At 32.6% G+C, this 18,748-nt stretch overlaps 1 protein-coding gene and 1 long non-coding RNA gene across 3 annotated transcripts; one reads left to right on the top strand and one right to left on the bottom strand.

The window, feature by feature from the left end:
• Positions 1-1,694: 1,694 nt before the first annotated feature.
• Positions 1,695-13,071, bottom strand: LOC139529465 (actin-binding protein IPP-like). 2 transcript variants are annotated; one of them, XM_071325491.1, is made up of 7 exons: positions 13,035-13,071; positions 9,126-9,234; positions 7,210-7,463; positions 6,507-6,635; positions 4,235-5,089; positions 3,399-3,622; positions 1,695-2,086 (listed from the first exon to the last, which is right to left on the bottom strand). In XM_071325491.1, the coding sequence occupies exons 2-7, from the start codon at positions 9,185-9,187 to the stop codon at positions 1,856-1,858; spliced, it is 1,755 nt and encodes a 584-aa protein (XP_071181592.1). In that variant the 5' UTR covers positions 9,188-9,234; positions 13,035-13,071; the 3' UTR covers positions 1,695-1,855. The 2 variants fall into 2 exon arrangements, with proteins under 2 accessions (XP_071181592.1, XP_071181591.1); XM_071325490.1 differs by having other exon boundaries at positions 12,894-13,040.
• Positions 13,072-13,090: 19 nt separating this feature from the next.
• Positions 13,091-18,748, top strand: LOC139529558 (uncharacterized). The gene is made up of 3 exons (XR_011665847.1): positions 13,091-13,268; positions 17,822-17,887; positions 18,676-18,748. It is a non-coding gene; the product is annotated as an uncharacterized lncRNA (long non-coding RNA).

Genomic DNA, 18,748 nt, shown 5'->3' with positions numbered 1-18,748 from the left:
TTCTACTTTTGTTTTGTTATTATTCTGACCGAGATAAATAATGGAAGTCAGAGTAACCATAAAACTAGTTAACAATTGTCAAAGGTTAATGTGCCTGTCCAAAGTCAAGAATTGTAACAAATGTTTTTATTTACGTTTAAGTATTTTTTGACAGTTCTTTAAAAAAAAAAGGTGTTTGTCAGCTCTTGGTGCCTTTCAATAAAATCAATTGGCATTTGACATAAGGTATGAATACTTATTAAAAACGAATTTTATCAATTTTGATTACACATTTTTTGGTTGAATGTTGTCTCATTGAAATCCAACCTTTATTATATGTTTAATGAAATAAAAATAAACAAGCAGATGTGGCATGCATTAGCAGGGAGGGTTGGGATCCCGCTAACATGTTTAACCCTGCCACATTCTGTATGTATGTAAAATTGAGAATGGAAATGGGGAATGTGCCAAAGAGACAACAACCCGACCATAGAAAAAAACAACAGCAGAAGGTCACCAACAGGTCTTCAATGTAGCGAGAAATTCCCGCACCTGGAGGCGTCCTTCAACTGGCCCCTAAACAAATATATACTAGTTCAGTGATAATGAACGCCATACTAATTTCCAAATTGTACACAAGAAACTAAAATTAAAATAATACAAGACTTAGAAAGGCCAGAGGCTTCTGACTTTGGACAGGCGCAAAAATGCGGCGGGGTTAAACATGTTTGTGAGATCTCAACCCTCCCCCTATACCTCTAGCCAATGTAGAAAAGTAAACGCATAACAATAACAATGTGCCTGTCCCAAGTCAGGAGCCTGTAATTCAATGGTTGTCGTTTGTTGATTTGTTACATATTTGTTTTTAGTTCATTTTTTGTACATAAATTTGGTTGTTAGTTTTCTTGTTTGAATTGATTTACATATGTGATTTCGGGTCCTTTTATAGCTGACTATGCAGTATGGGCTTGTTCATTGTTGAAGGCCGTCCATTGACCTAAAGTTGTTAATTTTTGTGTAATTTGGTCTCTTGTGGAGAGTTGTGTCATTGGCAATACAAATGGAAGTTTTTAACAACCTTGACTGGCTATACAGCCCTTGCACGGTCGGCTCATCATTGGCAATCATATCACATCTTCTTTTTCATATGTCTGGGACAGCAAGAGAAAGCATGAGCTACTGCTCACTGATGATACCTCTGCCCAAATATTTCAGTAAACAGGCAGTTGTTGAGTGATGAATCTGAAAACGCATCACACAGTAAAGCTGACTTATATAAACCCTGAAATTAAATTTTAGAAATCCTTGTATTGTACTCCCTGAGAAAAATGTGACAAAAATTTTCAACTTGGCTATTATGTGAAAATGAAACAAGTGTTCAGTAAACAGTTAGTTGTTGAGTGATGAATCTGAAAATGCACCACACAGTATAGCTGACTTATATAGAACCTGAAACCAAATTTCAGAAATCCTTTAGATGTAGTTCCTGAGTAAGATGCAACGATAAATATTCATGAGATGGACGGACTTGCGGATGGACCAATAAATGGACAGACAGAGGTAAAGCGGGGGTATAAAAAAGTGCAAAACCTAAATAGTAGGAAAACTCTAGAAGGCCCAAAATAACAAAATGGACAAGAATTCATTAGAGGAAAACAAGAGGCTGGATTTATATATTTGTATATAAAAATATCCATACATTAAAAACTTTAAAATTTTGTAAAGCTTTAGGATATAATTTTATTTCAAAGTGTGACTCACATTACAGTTCATAGACAGTTTGTTTTTCACTCTGAAGATAAAAACTCTCAAAAAATAAATAAATATTAATAAGTACATTTAATGTCACAGAGAAAGATTTCAAATAAATTAATTTTCATAATACTACAGCAGCAGCTTCGCTTCTGCCTATAGGTAAGGGAGGCAACTCTGTCCATAAATCAGTTAGTGGATCATAACATTCTACAGATTCTAGTGTAACAGGAGCAGTGTATGGGTTATCCACCAATCGTTTACTTCCACCGATTACATATAATTGTCCATTCAAGCCAACAGCACTTGGTGCTGTTCTTCTTTCTGACATTGGTGAAATCATAGTCCATGTATTCTGAAAAATATTAAAGATATTTTCTCTTAATGTATGTTATCTATACTTTGTAAATTGTCACTTATTTGATAAATATTACACTAACTTATGAAACCCTTATTAATTTTCCAATTTTTATACGACCGCAAAATTTTTTTGGCGTTGTATAATGCTATCATGTCGTCTGCATCTTCGTTCTAAAACACATTTGGTTTCCGGACAATTACTTGTGTGTTTAAATGTATGAATCTCTCTGAAATTATACCAAAAGTTTCCATACCATGAAGGGATGGTTAGTATTCACTTTGAGGGGTTGTGGCTCAAAATGTTATAGAATTAGGAGCAAAGAAATGGGGAAAACTAGGTTTTTCTGGTCAATGGATAATTAAGACAATTTAAAAGCAGTGTAAGGGAGGTAATTCAAAAACATTTAACATACAATGTTAGGTATGTTCAGATCTACCTCCCTTACACTACTTGTAAATTATGTATAAAGAAATGTCAGGTTTTGGACTAATTGCTAAAAAAAAAAAGGGGGGGGGGTTTGGGAGGTGGTAGTAGTTTTCAAATTTTTTATCTCCAAATTTCTCAAATTACAAATTTTTGAAAAGTTTGAAAAAGTAATCTTTAATTGCACAATATTGCACAATAGATTTGTAAGATCTTGACATTTGTTTTGTGTCAGAAACCCATATTTTGTCAAAAATATGATCACAATCCAAATTCAGAGCTGTATCAAGCTTGCATGTTGTGTCCATACTTGCCCCAAATGTTCAGGGTTAGACCTCTGCGGTCTTATAAAGCTTCGCCCTGTGGAGCACCTGGTTTAACTAATCCAATGATTAGGCAAACGATTGGTTGAAATCTAATTATGACGTTAATTTTGTGGATTTCTTCTTAATTTCCTATTGTGATGTCGTGAAAAAAAGTGACCATGTCATATGAAGTCACATATAAAGAACACAACTTTCTGCAAATTTTTGAAAAGGAAGAATAATAAATATAAGAAAAACAATATTCCACCACTATAACTCTTGTATTACAATATTTCTCCACTCTCAACAGTTAATTTTAATTATTTAAAAAGCTCAGCTAGCCTCACACTTTTAATATTAAAATCTAACTGTCTTTTATACCAATTTTTTAGTACATGTGTACATTTAAAAAAAAAAGTATTATTTTGAACCAAATGTGTTTTAATGATCTTTGTCCTTTTGGATTACAAAGAAAAATGTTTATTGTTATTATTTAGTTGAAATGACATGGAACTCTCCACATTTTATGATTACAGGAAACCTTTGATTTCAAACAAAACCAGTGTATGTTAACTAACCTCCTCAGGTGAATACCTCTCTACAGTGCTAAGTTCTCTGTCATTTTCATTAAAACCTCCAATAGCATAAATATAGCCATCTAGAGCCACAAGGGCTAAATCTGAACGTCTAACATTCATATTCTGTAGTTCCGTCCATTCCCTTGTTACAGGATTAAAGCCATCACAAGTGAACATTTCTGTTGAACTTTCTGTTTCAGTCCCGCCAACTATATAAATCATTCCTGTCAAAAAATAAAAACTCTAATAAATTATTCTTGTCAAATAAAAAAATCATTCTGAATTTTATCTATCAGAATTTAAAAAAAATTAGTCATTATGATTTTATAACGACCAGTTGATGGTAAAGTGTGTTAATACAGACATTTCCCCAGGCTCAGTACTGACAGATTTTAACCATGTCATACATTAATGTACATGTCCCAAGTAAGGAAATTTCTTTCTGTGTGTTTGCATAATTGATTTTTTATTTTTTATCCTTATTAAGAAATTTGAGATTGATAATAAAATTGAGACTGGAAACAGGGAATGTGTCAAAGAAAACAACAGAATCAAACAGCCAAAGACTACCAATGGTTATGCTTTGTAATTTAATGAACAGTTGTCAAAGTGATAAAGAGCTTGTCACATGATGAGATCACTAATTTATTATTAAAGACCATGTGTTGACCACTAGAAAGAAACATAACTTCAAGAATAAGTGTGCAACAGCAAAACATACACCATAGTTCACTCATAATCAGGTCATTCCATAGAAAGTGAAAGAAGAAATAGTGTTTTGTTTCTGTAAATTTTACATCAAACAGCATTTTCTATATTGGTACATTTGTACCTACCATCCATTTCCGCAACCCCACATGCAAATTTAGGGTGTGGTATAACAGAATCTGTGATCCAGGGTCCTACATTCTCATCTAACACTTCTACATTATCCCCTAAAACACTTCCTACCCATCCTCCAAAGGCATAAATCTTCCCATCACAGGCACACAGACCAAATCCAGACCGTGGAACACTCATTGGTGGTCCCTCCGTCCAATTTCCTGTTTGTAGATGATATATTTCAAGATTGTTATACATCAATAGATCATCCTCCCCACCTACCACATATATTTTTCTATTTAATGACACAGCAGCATGTTTGCTACGGGGGCATGAAATACTACAAACACTTTCCCATTGTTTTTTAAATGTGTCATATTTTACTACAGTTTTTAACGATATAGCATCACTCCATCTTCCATTTTTAGAACGATTAAATCCACCTATTACATAAATACTTCTGTTTGAGGATTTTCTTGGAAATGATCGAATATCGTTTGACAAAATATCACAAGTTCTAAGATAAGTTCTGACGGCAGATACGACCATTCTACTTTTAACATGTTTACTAAACAATTCCTGCATTTGACTGTGGTTAAGAACAGGAAACCTAACATAGTCTAATAACTTTGGTAAAATTGTAAGTCTGTCGTCAATATTTTGTTCTGTCCAATACAATGCTGCATCTAATACTTCAATTTCACTAATGATATTTATAGTTTCACGTTCAAGCCATGTCATCACTTCTGTCGATGGTAGTTCTAAAAATTCTTCTTCTTTTGTGACTTTGCTAAAATTTGTCTCTACGTAATCTTCAGCAAACAATCTAAGTTCTTGAAGATTTGGTGTGTCTGCACATCTGTGAATTCCTAGAAAATTGAAAAAAAAGTCCTTTTTGTTTAAAGAAAATCGTCAATAATCAATATGCAATCTTTATAGGAAAAAACAAGAATGTTTCCATAGTACACTGATGCCCCACAGGCACTATCATTATTTATGCACAGTAGACCGTGAAATTGGGGTCAAAAGTCTAATTTAGCATTTAAAATTAGAAAGATCATATCATAGGGAACATGTGTACTAAGTTTCAAGTTGATTTGACTTCAACTTCTTCAAAAGTAGTTCTTCAGCTTGGTCACACATTTAAGTTAAAAGAGGAAACATAATTCTGAATTCAGCAAAAGTATAAATTGTGACTAAAAAAACCAACATCCATACCCAGATTTTTTACAAAGTTTTGAAAACAAATCTAAAGGAACTTAAGTAGTTGGTATATTGACAACAACAGCCTCTGCAACCTATTTTAATAATCACTTTTTTATTTTTCAGTAACTTGTCAAAAAAGTAGTAAGCTCCCAAATAAAAATAAGACATGCAGAAAGAGACATTAATCAAAATATAAAAACCAACATGTTTCTTCAAAATTATTTCCTAGAAGTGTAAACATCAAATAAATGGAGGTATACATTTTCCTTTTGTCTGCTTAAGACAGACATTATCAGTAAATTAAAAGCAAACTAAATATTGTTATTATGTTATATACATATAATACATTCATGGATCTACAATCTGTCGATACCTGTATCTTGGCATTGCACAAGGTCATGTTTTTCTCTGACTGTTTATGATGTCTTTACACTAAATCAATTGGATGTTGGATGTGTATTTATTGATAATTAAGTCTTAGATGCATGTTTTTTTTATTTATTTTTTTTATTAGTTAGTGGATTTGAACTAGCTGTCAGTAACTGCGAGTGTTCTCATATCTGTACTTAGAGTGTCTTTTTGTTGTTGGGATGTCTAAGTACCTGGCCAAGTCCACTTGTATTTGTATTATTTGTATTTTATCCATCTGATGAGTTAAGCCTTTTTCAACTGATTTTTATAGTTTGTTCTAATGTTGTACTGTTACACCACTGTGCCAGGTTAGGGAGAGGGTTTGGATCCCGTTAACATGTTTAACCCCGCCACATTCGCTATGTATGTGCCTGTCCCAAGTCGGGAGCCTGTACTTCAGTGGTTGTTGTTTGTTTATGTGTTACATATTTGTTTTTCGTTCATTTTTTGTACATAAATCGGCGGTTAGTTTTCTCGTTTGAATTGTTTTACATTGTCATTTCTTGGCCTTTTATTGCTGACTATGGGTAATGGGCTTTGCATGTTGTTGAAGGCCACACAGACATAAAGTTGTTAATTTCTGTGTCATTTTAGTCTCTTGCAGAGAGTTGTGTCATTGGCAATCATAACACATCTTCTTTTTTTACATTGAAAGTTTTGTGTTCCTACCTATACAATTGTATGGCTGTATATTGTCCTTCAAGAAGGTCACACATGCTGTTACAACAGGAAGTAAATCAATCATGTCTGCTACATACATCAGATCTTGGCAGTTCTCTTCTGTCACATCTATTTCTCCTAAAATATGTAAAATGATCCTCTATACTAGATTAGAAATTTAAAGATTATTTACAATAGGACAAGATAAATTTACCAATTTACTTGTGTATGATACCTAATCAAAGAATAAATATACATTAAACAGTGTCAATAGTGAATATGTTCATTCACTCTTGGTTTTTTTGGCAGGGTTGGTGTTGTTCAATATGCCTTTTATAGCTTGCTGTTTCCGTGTAAGCCAATACTCTGTGTTGAAGGCTGTACTTTGAACTATAATGATTTACTTTTCAAAATTGTGACTTGGATGGAGAGTTGTCTCATTGACACTCATACCACATCTTATTATCTCTATTCTGTGCAGTGGTTAGTGGATCAATGTTATTATGTAAATCTTTTGACAATGATGTTAGATTTTTCATAAACTTATGTTTTTTGGCTGCCACTTGCATTTGTGTTTTCAAAGAAACACATGTATAATTCACAATTGTGCCAAGATTCCAAATATTACCACAATTCAAGAAGACTGGTTTCTTACACATTCTTATTTCATTTTCTATTAATAATATATTGTGTAATTTAACATATTACATACCAAGATATATGAAATCTAGTAAAACAGAAAATATTTTAGGATCAATGTCATAAAGTGTTACTACATCAGCATGGTCTTCCATCATTCCGCTGCAAAACATAGCACTGAAATAAGAACTACCAGCAGCTAAAATGATTTTATGTGCTCTGAACGTCTGACTTCCAACTTGAATATCAATATCACAAAATTCATCATTAGATCTCAACTGGTGTAATTTTTTGGAGAATTCTTTTCTGTAAGCCTCATATTCTAACCTGTAAAATATAAGAAATTCATTATGTAAGTAACAAACTTGATTGCCAATGAAACTGTAGCTTGTCTGGTAATAAAAAATGTTAACATGACAAAGAAACATATACTGTAGATTAATCATTTCTTTGGATTCTGTAAGTACATTTAAACCACAGATTTGTATGTTTAACAATTTTCTTCAGGATTGTTTGAATGATTTGTCAAAGCAATTAAATCAAAAATATCCAATCAAATATTTTTTGTATAGACTAGACCGTTGGTTTTCCCATTTGAATTGTTTTACACTAGTAATTTTGGGGCCCTTTATAGCTTGTTGTTCGGTGTGAGCCAAGGCTCTGTGTTGACGGCAGTACATAGACCTATAGTGGTTTACTTTTAATTTTTATTTGGATGGAGAGTTGTCTCATTGGCACTCGCACCACATCTTCCTATATCTAAAAATACAATTTTTGCATCAATTCATAAAAATTGTTACCCAATAAAATAACTGAATCACAAGATTAAAATGACAAAAATGCACTACATATATGTAGATTCCTTTCAAAAAAAATAATTGCATTGAGTTTCAAATTTTTAGTGATATCAGGTACAAAATGTAGTAAAAAAACAATTTCCATAGAAAACCATGCCTAGCTTGCACTATCATTTTCCTCGTTAATGATGTAGATGAAAAGTACTGGTTTCACACTATCACATTTAGTGAACACTGAAATTGGGGTTGAAACTATAATTTACCATATAGTTAACAAGAATGTGTCCATACTACACTGATGCCCTTCTCACACTATCATTTCTATGTTCATTGGACAGTGAAAGTTGATATGCTAATCTGGCATTAAAATTAGAAAGATTATATCATTGGGAACATAAGTACTAAGTTTCAAGTTGATTTGACTTCAATTTCATCAAAAACTACCATGACCAAAAACTTTAACCTGAAGTGGGACAGACGGACATACAGACGATTTCTAGGGCTTAAAATCATAATTGACATGCGTACTAGAGATTCATGTGTATGAGCTTTCAATTTCACAGTAAACTTTCTTGACCAAAATTTTTAACCTTAAACAAGAAGAACAAACAGATTTTCAAAATGACAACCAGAAAACATATAAATATACATGTACATATTTGAATGACTAAGGGAGATAACTCTACATCCAAATTACACTAGCCTCTACCAGTGAATTAAAAAGTATTTATCCTTACTCACAAGTTCAAGCTGTAGAATTAAGAGGAGAAAAAATTATATTCTTAATTCTCATATATATTCATTTAAAATAATCTGTAAATGAAAAAAAAGAAGTTGTATGCATTGTTGCAACTTGTTCTAAGCATACCCAAACACATTAATTTAATTTAATCACATTTTTCATGTTGGGACATTTTAAATCTGATTAAATGGTATGGGTTTTTCTCATTGTTGAAGGCTGTAGATTTACCCATAGTAGCCTACATGTACATTATATACATGTACATCATTTGGACTCTGCTTGGTGGCTAAAGTGGTGTCATTTGCAATCATACCACATACATGTACATTATATATCAATCCACAACTCTTTACAATCTGCTATTTATTATTAATCTTGTGTATTGCCTTATTAATAAGTTTGATAAACCAGTTTCACTAACATCCAACATGTCCAAGATAATCAACATACCTGACATCTCTGGTCTCTATTTTGTGACCAATTTCATCTTCCATTGTTTCTTTATACCACATAACATTTGTGTATATATTCTCAAATAGCACAGTCAGCCCATCTACTGCTGAAAAAATATTAGATCATGATAAAATTAGATGTTATTTACCATGTTAGCAGCAAACTGCTTTAGGAACTTTTTAAGAAAATATTCAAGCATTTGAGCCAAAAAGTAGATTAATTAAGAAATAATTGATGCAAGCTATACTTGAAGTTTTAACATGGGTAGGCACTATATTTGTTATTATTTTTTCATGAGCGATAGTGAGGGCTAAAATGACACGAATATAATGCCTAACCATGCTAACCATGTTAGAATTACAATAAAGTATGGTAAAATGGTTGCGGCAAATGTTTGCCACAGGGCTTTTTTTCGGTAAGAGAATAAACATATCATGCATATAGTCCAAATAATTATGACGTCTGGCAAGGCTATTTTTTTCTTCTTCCTTGGACACCTTCCTACTATAATAGCCTTGCCAGACGTCATAATTATTTGGACTACTATCCATGTACACATGTATTGCATAAGGATAGTCAACCTTCCTATGGATAGAAAAAAGTTCCTTAGTCCCAGATTACTCTGACATCCAACCACTGGTTTGTCAGGCAAGCTGGGGCTGTGGGACGTCAGTGTATTCTCGGACTACAAGTGCCTGTGTGTAGAGTCTAGAGATACATACCTGCCAACTGTCACTATTTGCGGGGGATTTCCCCCATGGAGGCTCCCAAATTGAAATTTTGAAAGAGCAATTTTGTCCACAATTTTAAACAAAACAATTAATTTTACAATGACTTTAGGCTTATAAAAGCTTGAAGAAGTCAAAAAACATCATTAAAATATATTTGAAGGCCCCCTTGAAGGTTTTTTAAGATTATGCCAGCCATCTTGCACGCAAAACCCCCATGGGCATTTTGAAAAGTTGGCAGGTATGGAGATATCCTGTAACCCCTGGAGTCGACGCAACATAAAGCTTTTCCGCTCTTTGGTCACTCACCAGAAAAGGTTCACATTATGGACTGCAAATTAGCTTTCGCGTCGATCCGGCCCCACGTCGATCCGGCCCAAGTCGATCCGTCCCACGTCGATCCGGCCCCACGTCGATCCGGCCCAAATGTAAAGTCGATCCGGCCCCAATAAAAAAATATATTTATAAGGAATTAAAAAATATTTTCTTCAGATGAGTATAAAACAACTAGGTTGATTATGTTTTTATTACAAGTTTTTAAGATTATTGGGTATAATTATATTAAAACAATTCAGACATCAACATTAATCAGCAGTAATTAGCGTTTTCTTTCAATTGACTGTGATCCTAACAAGTCTCTCATCTTGTGTAATAACAAATAGTTACATACACAACGGTACAAGCCGATCCCCAAGCTGATACATACAAACTTTGTTTTTCTTTTAAGTTCTTGAAATTTCTCAAATTGAGAAATGTTGTTTGATTTACCGAATCCTATCTATAAAAGAGAAGACAGAATGCGATTGATTTTTAGAAAAAAATAATTTATATAATCCAAACCAAAGTGGATTTCGAAAAAATAAAAATACTTTACAGCAATGTATTAGACTTGATAATGAAACACATAAAACTTTTGCTAAGAAATATATTACTGTTGGCGTTTTCATAGATTTTCAAAAGGCTTTTGATATGCTATGGAAACACGGATTATTAAAGAAAATGGTTAATTTTGGTATTAAAGGAAATTTGCTAGCTTATGTCAATAATTATTTAACATCAAGAACACTACAAGTTAAAATAAATAATACTTTTTCAGAAACTTATTTTGTTGAAAATGTTACCCCACAAGGGAGTTGTATAAGTCCCACTTTATTTAATATTATGGTTAATGATTTATCAACATGTTTACAAGACTGTCAGATTTGACAATTTGCAGATGACGGTGCTATATGGAAATCAGGTTCATGTATTAAGTTCTTACAGAAGAAAATCCAACTAGACTTGGATAATATTTGTAAATGGTGCTCTACAATGGGGCTTTAAAATTTCTCCAAGTAAAACTGTTGCTATGATATTTACAAGAAGAAACAATATAAATATATCTTTAAAACTTGGTAATCACACATTAGAAATAGTTAAAGAAATTAAATTTTTAGGATTAATTTTTGACAGAAATTTAACCTGGCAAAAACATATCCAAAGTTTACAAACAAAGTGTCTAAAAGTTATTAACTGTATGAGAGTTCTTACAGGAACAAGATGGGGTGCAACCAGCAATACCCTTAGAACTATTTATATTTCCTTGATTAGATCAAAACTTGATTATGGATGTGAAATTCATAATTCAGCTTCTTTTAGTACTAAAAAATGTCTAGATAAAATTCAAAATCAGGCATTACGTATATGTACTGGTTCAATGAGATCAGCTTCCTTGAAAGCTTTGCAAGTTGAAATGGGAGATCCGCCTTTAGAAATAAGAAGACAAAGTCTAATAGCAAAAGCTTTTTTAAATATGACTAGTTTTGATAACTCACACCCAGCTAAAGCCGCGGTAAATGACACTTTCATTTTTGATTATTACTCCAAAAACGTTAAACGAAAACCCTTTTCAATAACAGCAAGTCAATTTAGTCACTCCAAGGAATATTTTACTAGCCCTGTTTTGAACGTTATTAATGAGTCTATGTTCAGTAAGTCCCCATATCGATGCACCATATAACAATATTGGTTGTACCAAACTTTCATACAGTTTTGTGAACACTTGATATGTCATACCACCATAAGCGTAAAATTTCACAGTCAAACAGCTCAAAGCTCGGCTGGCAGATTTAGAGAGTTCTTTGACGGCTTTATTCCATGTTACATGTTCACTGAACCAAATACCTAAATATTTGTATGAATCTACATACACTAAACTATGCCGGACTTCCACAGAAAAAATTCAAAGTAGAACGTTCACCAACCTAAACCAGAAGATCAATTAATCAGGATTTGATTTAATTAAGTGATTACAAGTGGCATTACCTTAGTTCACAATCATCAGACAATTGTTGAATAAACAATCCAATTATAGATTAATGATTTGATTAATCAAGTCATTATGATGAGTTAAATTTAATAGGTTCCAGTGGACAGAAAATATTTATTTAGATATTCTGAGTATGAACAAAAAGAAAATGAAATCGCCATGAGTTAAAGTTAAAGTTATCATGGAAAATAACTTCATATTTTAAAATATGTTGAAGCTGCTATACAACCAACGACACAATAACAATCATTTTCGTATCAATTTAAAATAGTTCTTTAACTGGTACTCCAATACTTCACTTACCTGTTGTCATCCATCATCGGACACTTTTTGCAAATTCCATTTATACTGTGTCAGTCACAAATTCCTCCAAGATCAATATAGTTTTTCTTATTTTATTATGGGGCCGGATCGACTTGGGGCCGGATCGACGTGGGACGGATCGACTTGGGCCGGATCGACTTTGGGCCGGATTGACTTGGGGCCGGATCGGTTTGGGGCCGGAACGACCGGATACCTCCTGTAACCCCTGGAGTCGACGCAACATAAAGCTTTTCCGCTCTTTGGTCACTCACCAGAAAAGGTTCACATTATGGACTGCAAATTATATTCTACAATATTAATGTGTCAATAGCTAGAAAATCTGTACATATAAATCAATATTAAAAACACAGAATCACAGAGATCACACAGGCACTAGTCTTGTCTAAATTTTTTTAACCTAAAAACCTTATTTTATCGTGGATATATTTTTTATCCTGACAAGAACCTGTGTACAAAAGACATGGTTCAGGAATTAGACAATGATTATATTGGATGGGTGAATCGTGGATGTTGCATTTTTTTCATTTGAAAACCTTATTTACATACTACACGTCTGTCACGCCTGAGCAATAGAGAAAAGTCCAGAGAAGTTCCGAAGCAATCAAAGGGAGATAATTGATGTTAAAACAGCGGGAAATTCTGCACTTGGCTATGAAATTGAAATTTATATCAAATATATTTGAGAAGACAGAAAGCACTGAATCATTACTTATACGTTAGCATGATTAAGTTGTTATGTAGACATCACAACCAAAAAAAGGACAAAAGGTTTTACACTGGGTAACTTGACTGTCACTGTCAGAATGAAGCAGATGAGGCCCCTCATGGGGGGGGTCCTAGTAATCACATAATCACCATTTTTTTGCCAATATAATCACATAATCATTAAATTTTTGCTTATCTTTAGTAATCAAATAATCACAAACTAAAAATACAGTCCTAGGTAATCAAATAATCATGAAATATTTGGCTTAACAGCGTATTCATTAAGAACCGATTGCCGATTGAAATGGTCGTTTATAATCAAATTCCCATCGGTTGTTTCTGATGTCAAAAAAATATAAATCGTACTTTTAGCTTTAGATCGTCGGTCACTATCTAGGACAATCTAGAGAGATATATAACGGCATTTCTGATTGGTTAATAAAATTGAATTTCCGGTAAAATAGATGCTGGTTGTGGGTTACACTAATGACTGGACCGAATGACAGGACCGAATGACAGGACCGAATGAAAAATGCTAATAACTTTTTCATTTCTCAAAGGATTGATCTGAAATTTGAAATATAATAAGATTTCATCATTTGATAAATAGATTTAAGAAAAAAATTAAAAAGTTTTGTAAGAAACTTTAGAAAACGTGACATGACCAACTCTGATAATGACAGGACCAACATCGAGAATGACAGGACCAAATCAAATTGCTAATAACTTTTTTGTTTTTCAAAGGAATTATTTCAGATTTGAAATATAAAATGGTATGTCATATTTTGAAACCAAAATGTTATAAAAATTATAGATTTATTTTCAAAAACTTTCGAAAACGTGACATGACCATCGCTGATTGACAGGACCAACATCGACAATGACCGGACCAGATGAAATTGCTAATTTCTCTTTTATTTCTCAAAATATTTTTCTGAAATTTGAAATATAATAAGATTTCATCATTTATCAAATAAATTTTTAAAAAAATACACAAAAAATATGTAAGAAACTTTAGAAAACGTGACATGACCAACTCTGATAATGACAGGACCAACTTCGACAATAACAGGACCAAATAAAAATGCTAATAACTTTTTTATTTTACAAAAGAATTATGATCTCAGATTTGAAACATGAAATGATATGTCACATTTTGAAACATTTATGTTATAAAAAATAAAGATTTATTTTCAAAAACTTTCAAAATCGTGACATGATCCCATCGCTGACTGACATGACCAAGCTCGACAATGACCTGAACAAATGAAATTGCTAATTATTCTTTTATTTCGCAGAATATTTCTCTGAAAATTAAAATTTGTGAAGATTATACCATTTTATACATAAATATAAGAAAAAGGTATAAAAAGCTTGCTGAAATGTGATCTGGTTAACGTTGTCAATAACAGGACAATCCTCGACAATAAATGACAGGACCAAATAAAAATGCTAATTATGCATAACATTTGTCAGAATATTCCTCTCAAATTTGAAATATTATATATAAATGACAATTAAGACCATTTTGCACATCATATAAGAAAAATATAGAAAAAAAAAACGTATTGAAAGCTTGCGGTTGTGAAACATGACCAACATCGGATATGATCTGGCCAATGATTTTACTGAAATTGTTCAATTCTGATCCATAATTAGTAAGATATATCTTATAAATTCAGGAAAATATATTCTATGGTGGTTAAAATTCTTGACCTAGCTACTTGATTTCGCTGCAAAGTACTATAAGATTTTGTACTGAAACCACGAAAAGTATGCATTCATAGTAATAAGAGATTTTGTAACCAGTCAATAGCACAGTCAGAGAAATGAAAAGAATTTCAGATTTTTTTCAATCAAAAACAAAGTGAAAAAAGGTTTGTTCTATGACATTTGCATTCAAATAATTGAGACACCCTTCTTGGTAATGTTCATGAAATTGCATGATCGTCGTCCTACAGGCTGCCATGAAATGAAAAAAAGAGCAATGTCTTGTCTCGTAAAAGCAGACATCACATTATTTTCATTAAGTGATTTTCACTTTCTTGTTTTCAAGTGATAGAGCCTCTTAACAGCAGACTCTTTATTTTTACCATAAATCATAAATCATATGTATACCTGTCCCATGGCCTTTCTTTTGAAATGAAAGAAAAAAATGTAGAGATAGCTGCATGTCATTGTCGGTAGCTTCAAATAGAGTCATAAATACTAGGAGCATGCCACCACCTGACACCAAGAGATATATTGTGTAAAGGAGGATATACTATTATCACACATGACAGGTCTTGCTTAACATTCCCCAAACTAACATGACACAATGCTATTAAAAAAGAAATCTCACACAATCATGCCCTGACTCATCTGATCCAAGTAATAATAATAAAAAATGAGGATGAGGATGATGTCTCCCTATGATTATAAAGAAGTGTGAGTCTTGCATTATGCATTCAAGGATGTACTTTGGCCAGGTTCTGGAATTTCTGTCAGGTGTTTAATCTGTTTTTTTTCCCTATAAAATATTTTGACCCATGACCATGATGACCCCATTTTTCCTTTCTTAAATATAAGACTTCAATTAATAACTCACAAAAAGTCATTTTAATACCAACATTTAAGCAGATCTTAGATTTCTTTCTTTCCTTTTGTTTGCTTCTTAACTAATGCTCTTCTGAATTATGGTATCAATTTTAAATTCTAGATTATTGTAATTTCACCAAAGTGCATCCTTTTTGCCTTTAAACAACAGTCCATTGAATTCATCATTTGATTTTATGTGATAAGTATTTGAAATTATTAATACATCAATACTGAAAAATGTTTTCTATGGGTTAGAACTATTTGAATAATTGCATGTCTACAGTTAAATTAAAAATATTTTCAACTAATAAAATCAAATTTAAATCTTTTCCTGAATGATCACCATGTCTTACAGAGTCATGCCTTCATTATTTTCCTCAAAAATCCGCAAACAACTTCAATAACTTGTTAGCTGAAAGTCTTGATGATATGTGATCAACTTTATAGAAAATATGACCATCTTGCTGCTCATTTACCTTATCATCATTAAAAAAAATGGTGTTTGCGAAGAACAAAATTAGAGTTCAGGAGCCCCCCAGGGTGCAGGAATTTGCACCATTTAAAAAAAAAATTCTGGGGGCCTTGAGCGGCCCCCAGACCCCTCGCCGTGAAGGGCAACGAGCAAGCTCGTCGCGCCGAACGGCTACGCCGTCCGCCACTGTTGCCTGCTACTTTTATTATTTAACCTCCTACTTTAAATCTTATTGACAACCCTGAGGCTTAATAATCAAATAATCATTAAAAAAAAAGCCAAGTAATCACATAATCAAAAACCCCATGAGGGCCCTCGCAGATTATAAACAAGACTTATCAATTTTAAAAGTAAAGTTTATAAAATTGTTGTTTATAACCTTGTAAACGCCCAGTGGCAAATATTTCATGAATATTCATATACAGAAACAATCTCTTTTCTTGATTCTGTGTCTGTTCGCTCCTTGAAGTCCTTCAAGTTCATACGATTGCGCCGTGTATATATGTATATGTAAGAAAATATGGTTTCACTTATAAATAGTTGCATGTGGCCTAATATCCCTAATATTTTTCATTGGCAATGATTGGTGAAAATAAACACTCAAATGAATTACAGTGAATTTACGGTCATATCGTCTACACAATCCCTAACAATATTCAGCAGGTCTGAAATATTGTGTGAATGTTCTCTATGAAACTAATTTCAAATTACAACATTATGGGCATTAAATATTTCAGAAAGAAATGATGAAATTGATCACAATGAAGGCACTTAATACACCTAATCACTATTTATTCCATTCTGGATAAGTTCTCAAAGGGGGTCTCATTGGGGGGTTCTGATCCCGGATCCCGCTTACTGTTTTGTCAGATTCCCGTATCCCGTTTATGCTATGTACCTAAGCAATTCTCATTTTTTTTGTAATTTCCCGTGTCCCGCTAGACCTTAATTCCCGTTTTCACGGCACAATAATTTGACTTTCCCGTGTCACGCTTACGAAAAATCGGCAATCCCGCATCACGCTTAGACCCCAATGAGACCCACCTCAAATTACACAACTTTTTCATCCAGTTGAAGCTATCTGGGACCCTGTTTAAACAATTCACCATGCATGATCCTTTTTAATGAGACCTGCCGTTAAACTACCATAAATGTAACTTCAAACAAAATATTTTTTTACTTCAATTTTAATTTCGAAAAAGTGGATCATACTCTATCAAAGTTTCTTGATAATCGATTTCTAAAGTTTTTCCTCCCTCAGCTGACTACTGATGACCTCTACCAAAATAATAAGAATTTCAGTTTGAAAATCCAAACTTTTCTTAGAAGTAAAATATGCATTTACGGCTGATTTTGGCAGACAGTATAAACACAAATGTTTTCTTTTGTAAATTTTCTGACATCACATTATTGTATAAAATCAAATTAAAACAAGCAAACTCATTTACACTTTATTTCTCAGCTGTGCATTAAAGATATTTTTTTTCATTTCCTACAATATTTTCAGCTGGAACTATAAAAAATTATATTTACTTTTGAAAAGACGTTGCAACAATAGTTAAAGTATTTTGAATTTCAGCTGGATGAAAGAAAGATAACTCCACTCTAAAAAATGCAAGCAAAGTGGGATGTGCTATTTTGGTAAGTTTATTTTCAAATGTCCCAAAGATTGTTTACAGTAGAATTCCTACAAGAGCCAAATCTGGAAAATTGTTTGACAAGCAAATTTATCAAAATATCACTGCATTCATTTGAGAATATATCTTTAAAAGGGCTATGTTGGCTATTTAATACTGTTACTTCAGACTCTTCTGATAGAAGGAAATGAAACAGCTAGTTAACCAATAGAAATATTGAAATAGATTGAAGCACCCCTAATCTAGCCCTATGTAATTAGTTATTGGTACTGGACTACAGCTTAGTTTTACCAAAACAGTTTGAATATATATATGGGTATTTGCTATTTTGTTCTTATCATGCAGTATTTGAAACAAAAGCAAATAATTGTCAAATGTTCAAATTATGGTTAGATTGTAGCCAAATAAGCTGTTTTGGTTGTTAGCATGTTTATGCTTTGAACTGTTAACATTTAGATGAATATGCCAGTTTTGTATGAGGCAAAGCTCATGATCATTTCATTATTTACCTTGAAAGTAGCTCATGAAATATTTGTGTGTAGACATTTGAGTATGATATGTAAAATATTATTAAAGATTGCCATCTGGATTTCAAACATTGACCATACTTGACATAAAAAATCCTTTACTAGCTGTGAAATCTAAATCTCTAACAATGGTACCTAATTTGCAATAGACAAACAATTACAATGGCAACAACACCCACAGATAACATTCTTGACAGACACATTAATATATAATAATATTTAACTTTAACTAGTTTTGTGTTGTACATAATTAATATTTTAACAGGCAGTACCAAAAATATTGGACATTACAACAGTCGGCACCAACCACCAATACTAGACTCATAAAATAGATGTCAATTA

Source organism: Mytilus edulis, chromosome 1 (assembly GCF_963676685.1).
Source record: "Mytilus edulis chromosome 1, xbMytEdul2.2, whole genome shotgun sequence".
Classification (NCBI taxonomy): domain Eukaryota; kingdom Metazoa; phylum Mollusca; class Bivalvia; order Mytilida; family Mytilidae; genus Mytilus; species Mytilus edulis.
The sequence above is the reverse complement of the archived record's forward strand: the minus strand, read 5'-3'. Positions and strand labels throughout refer to the sequence as shown.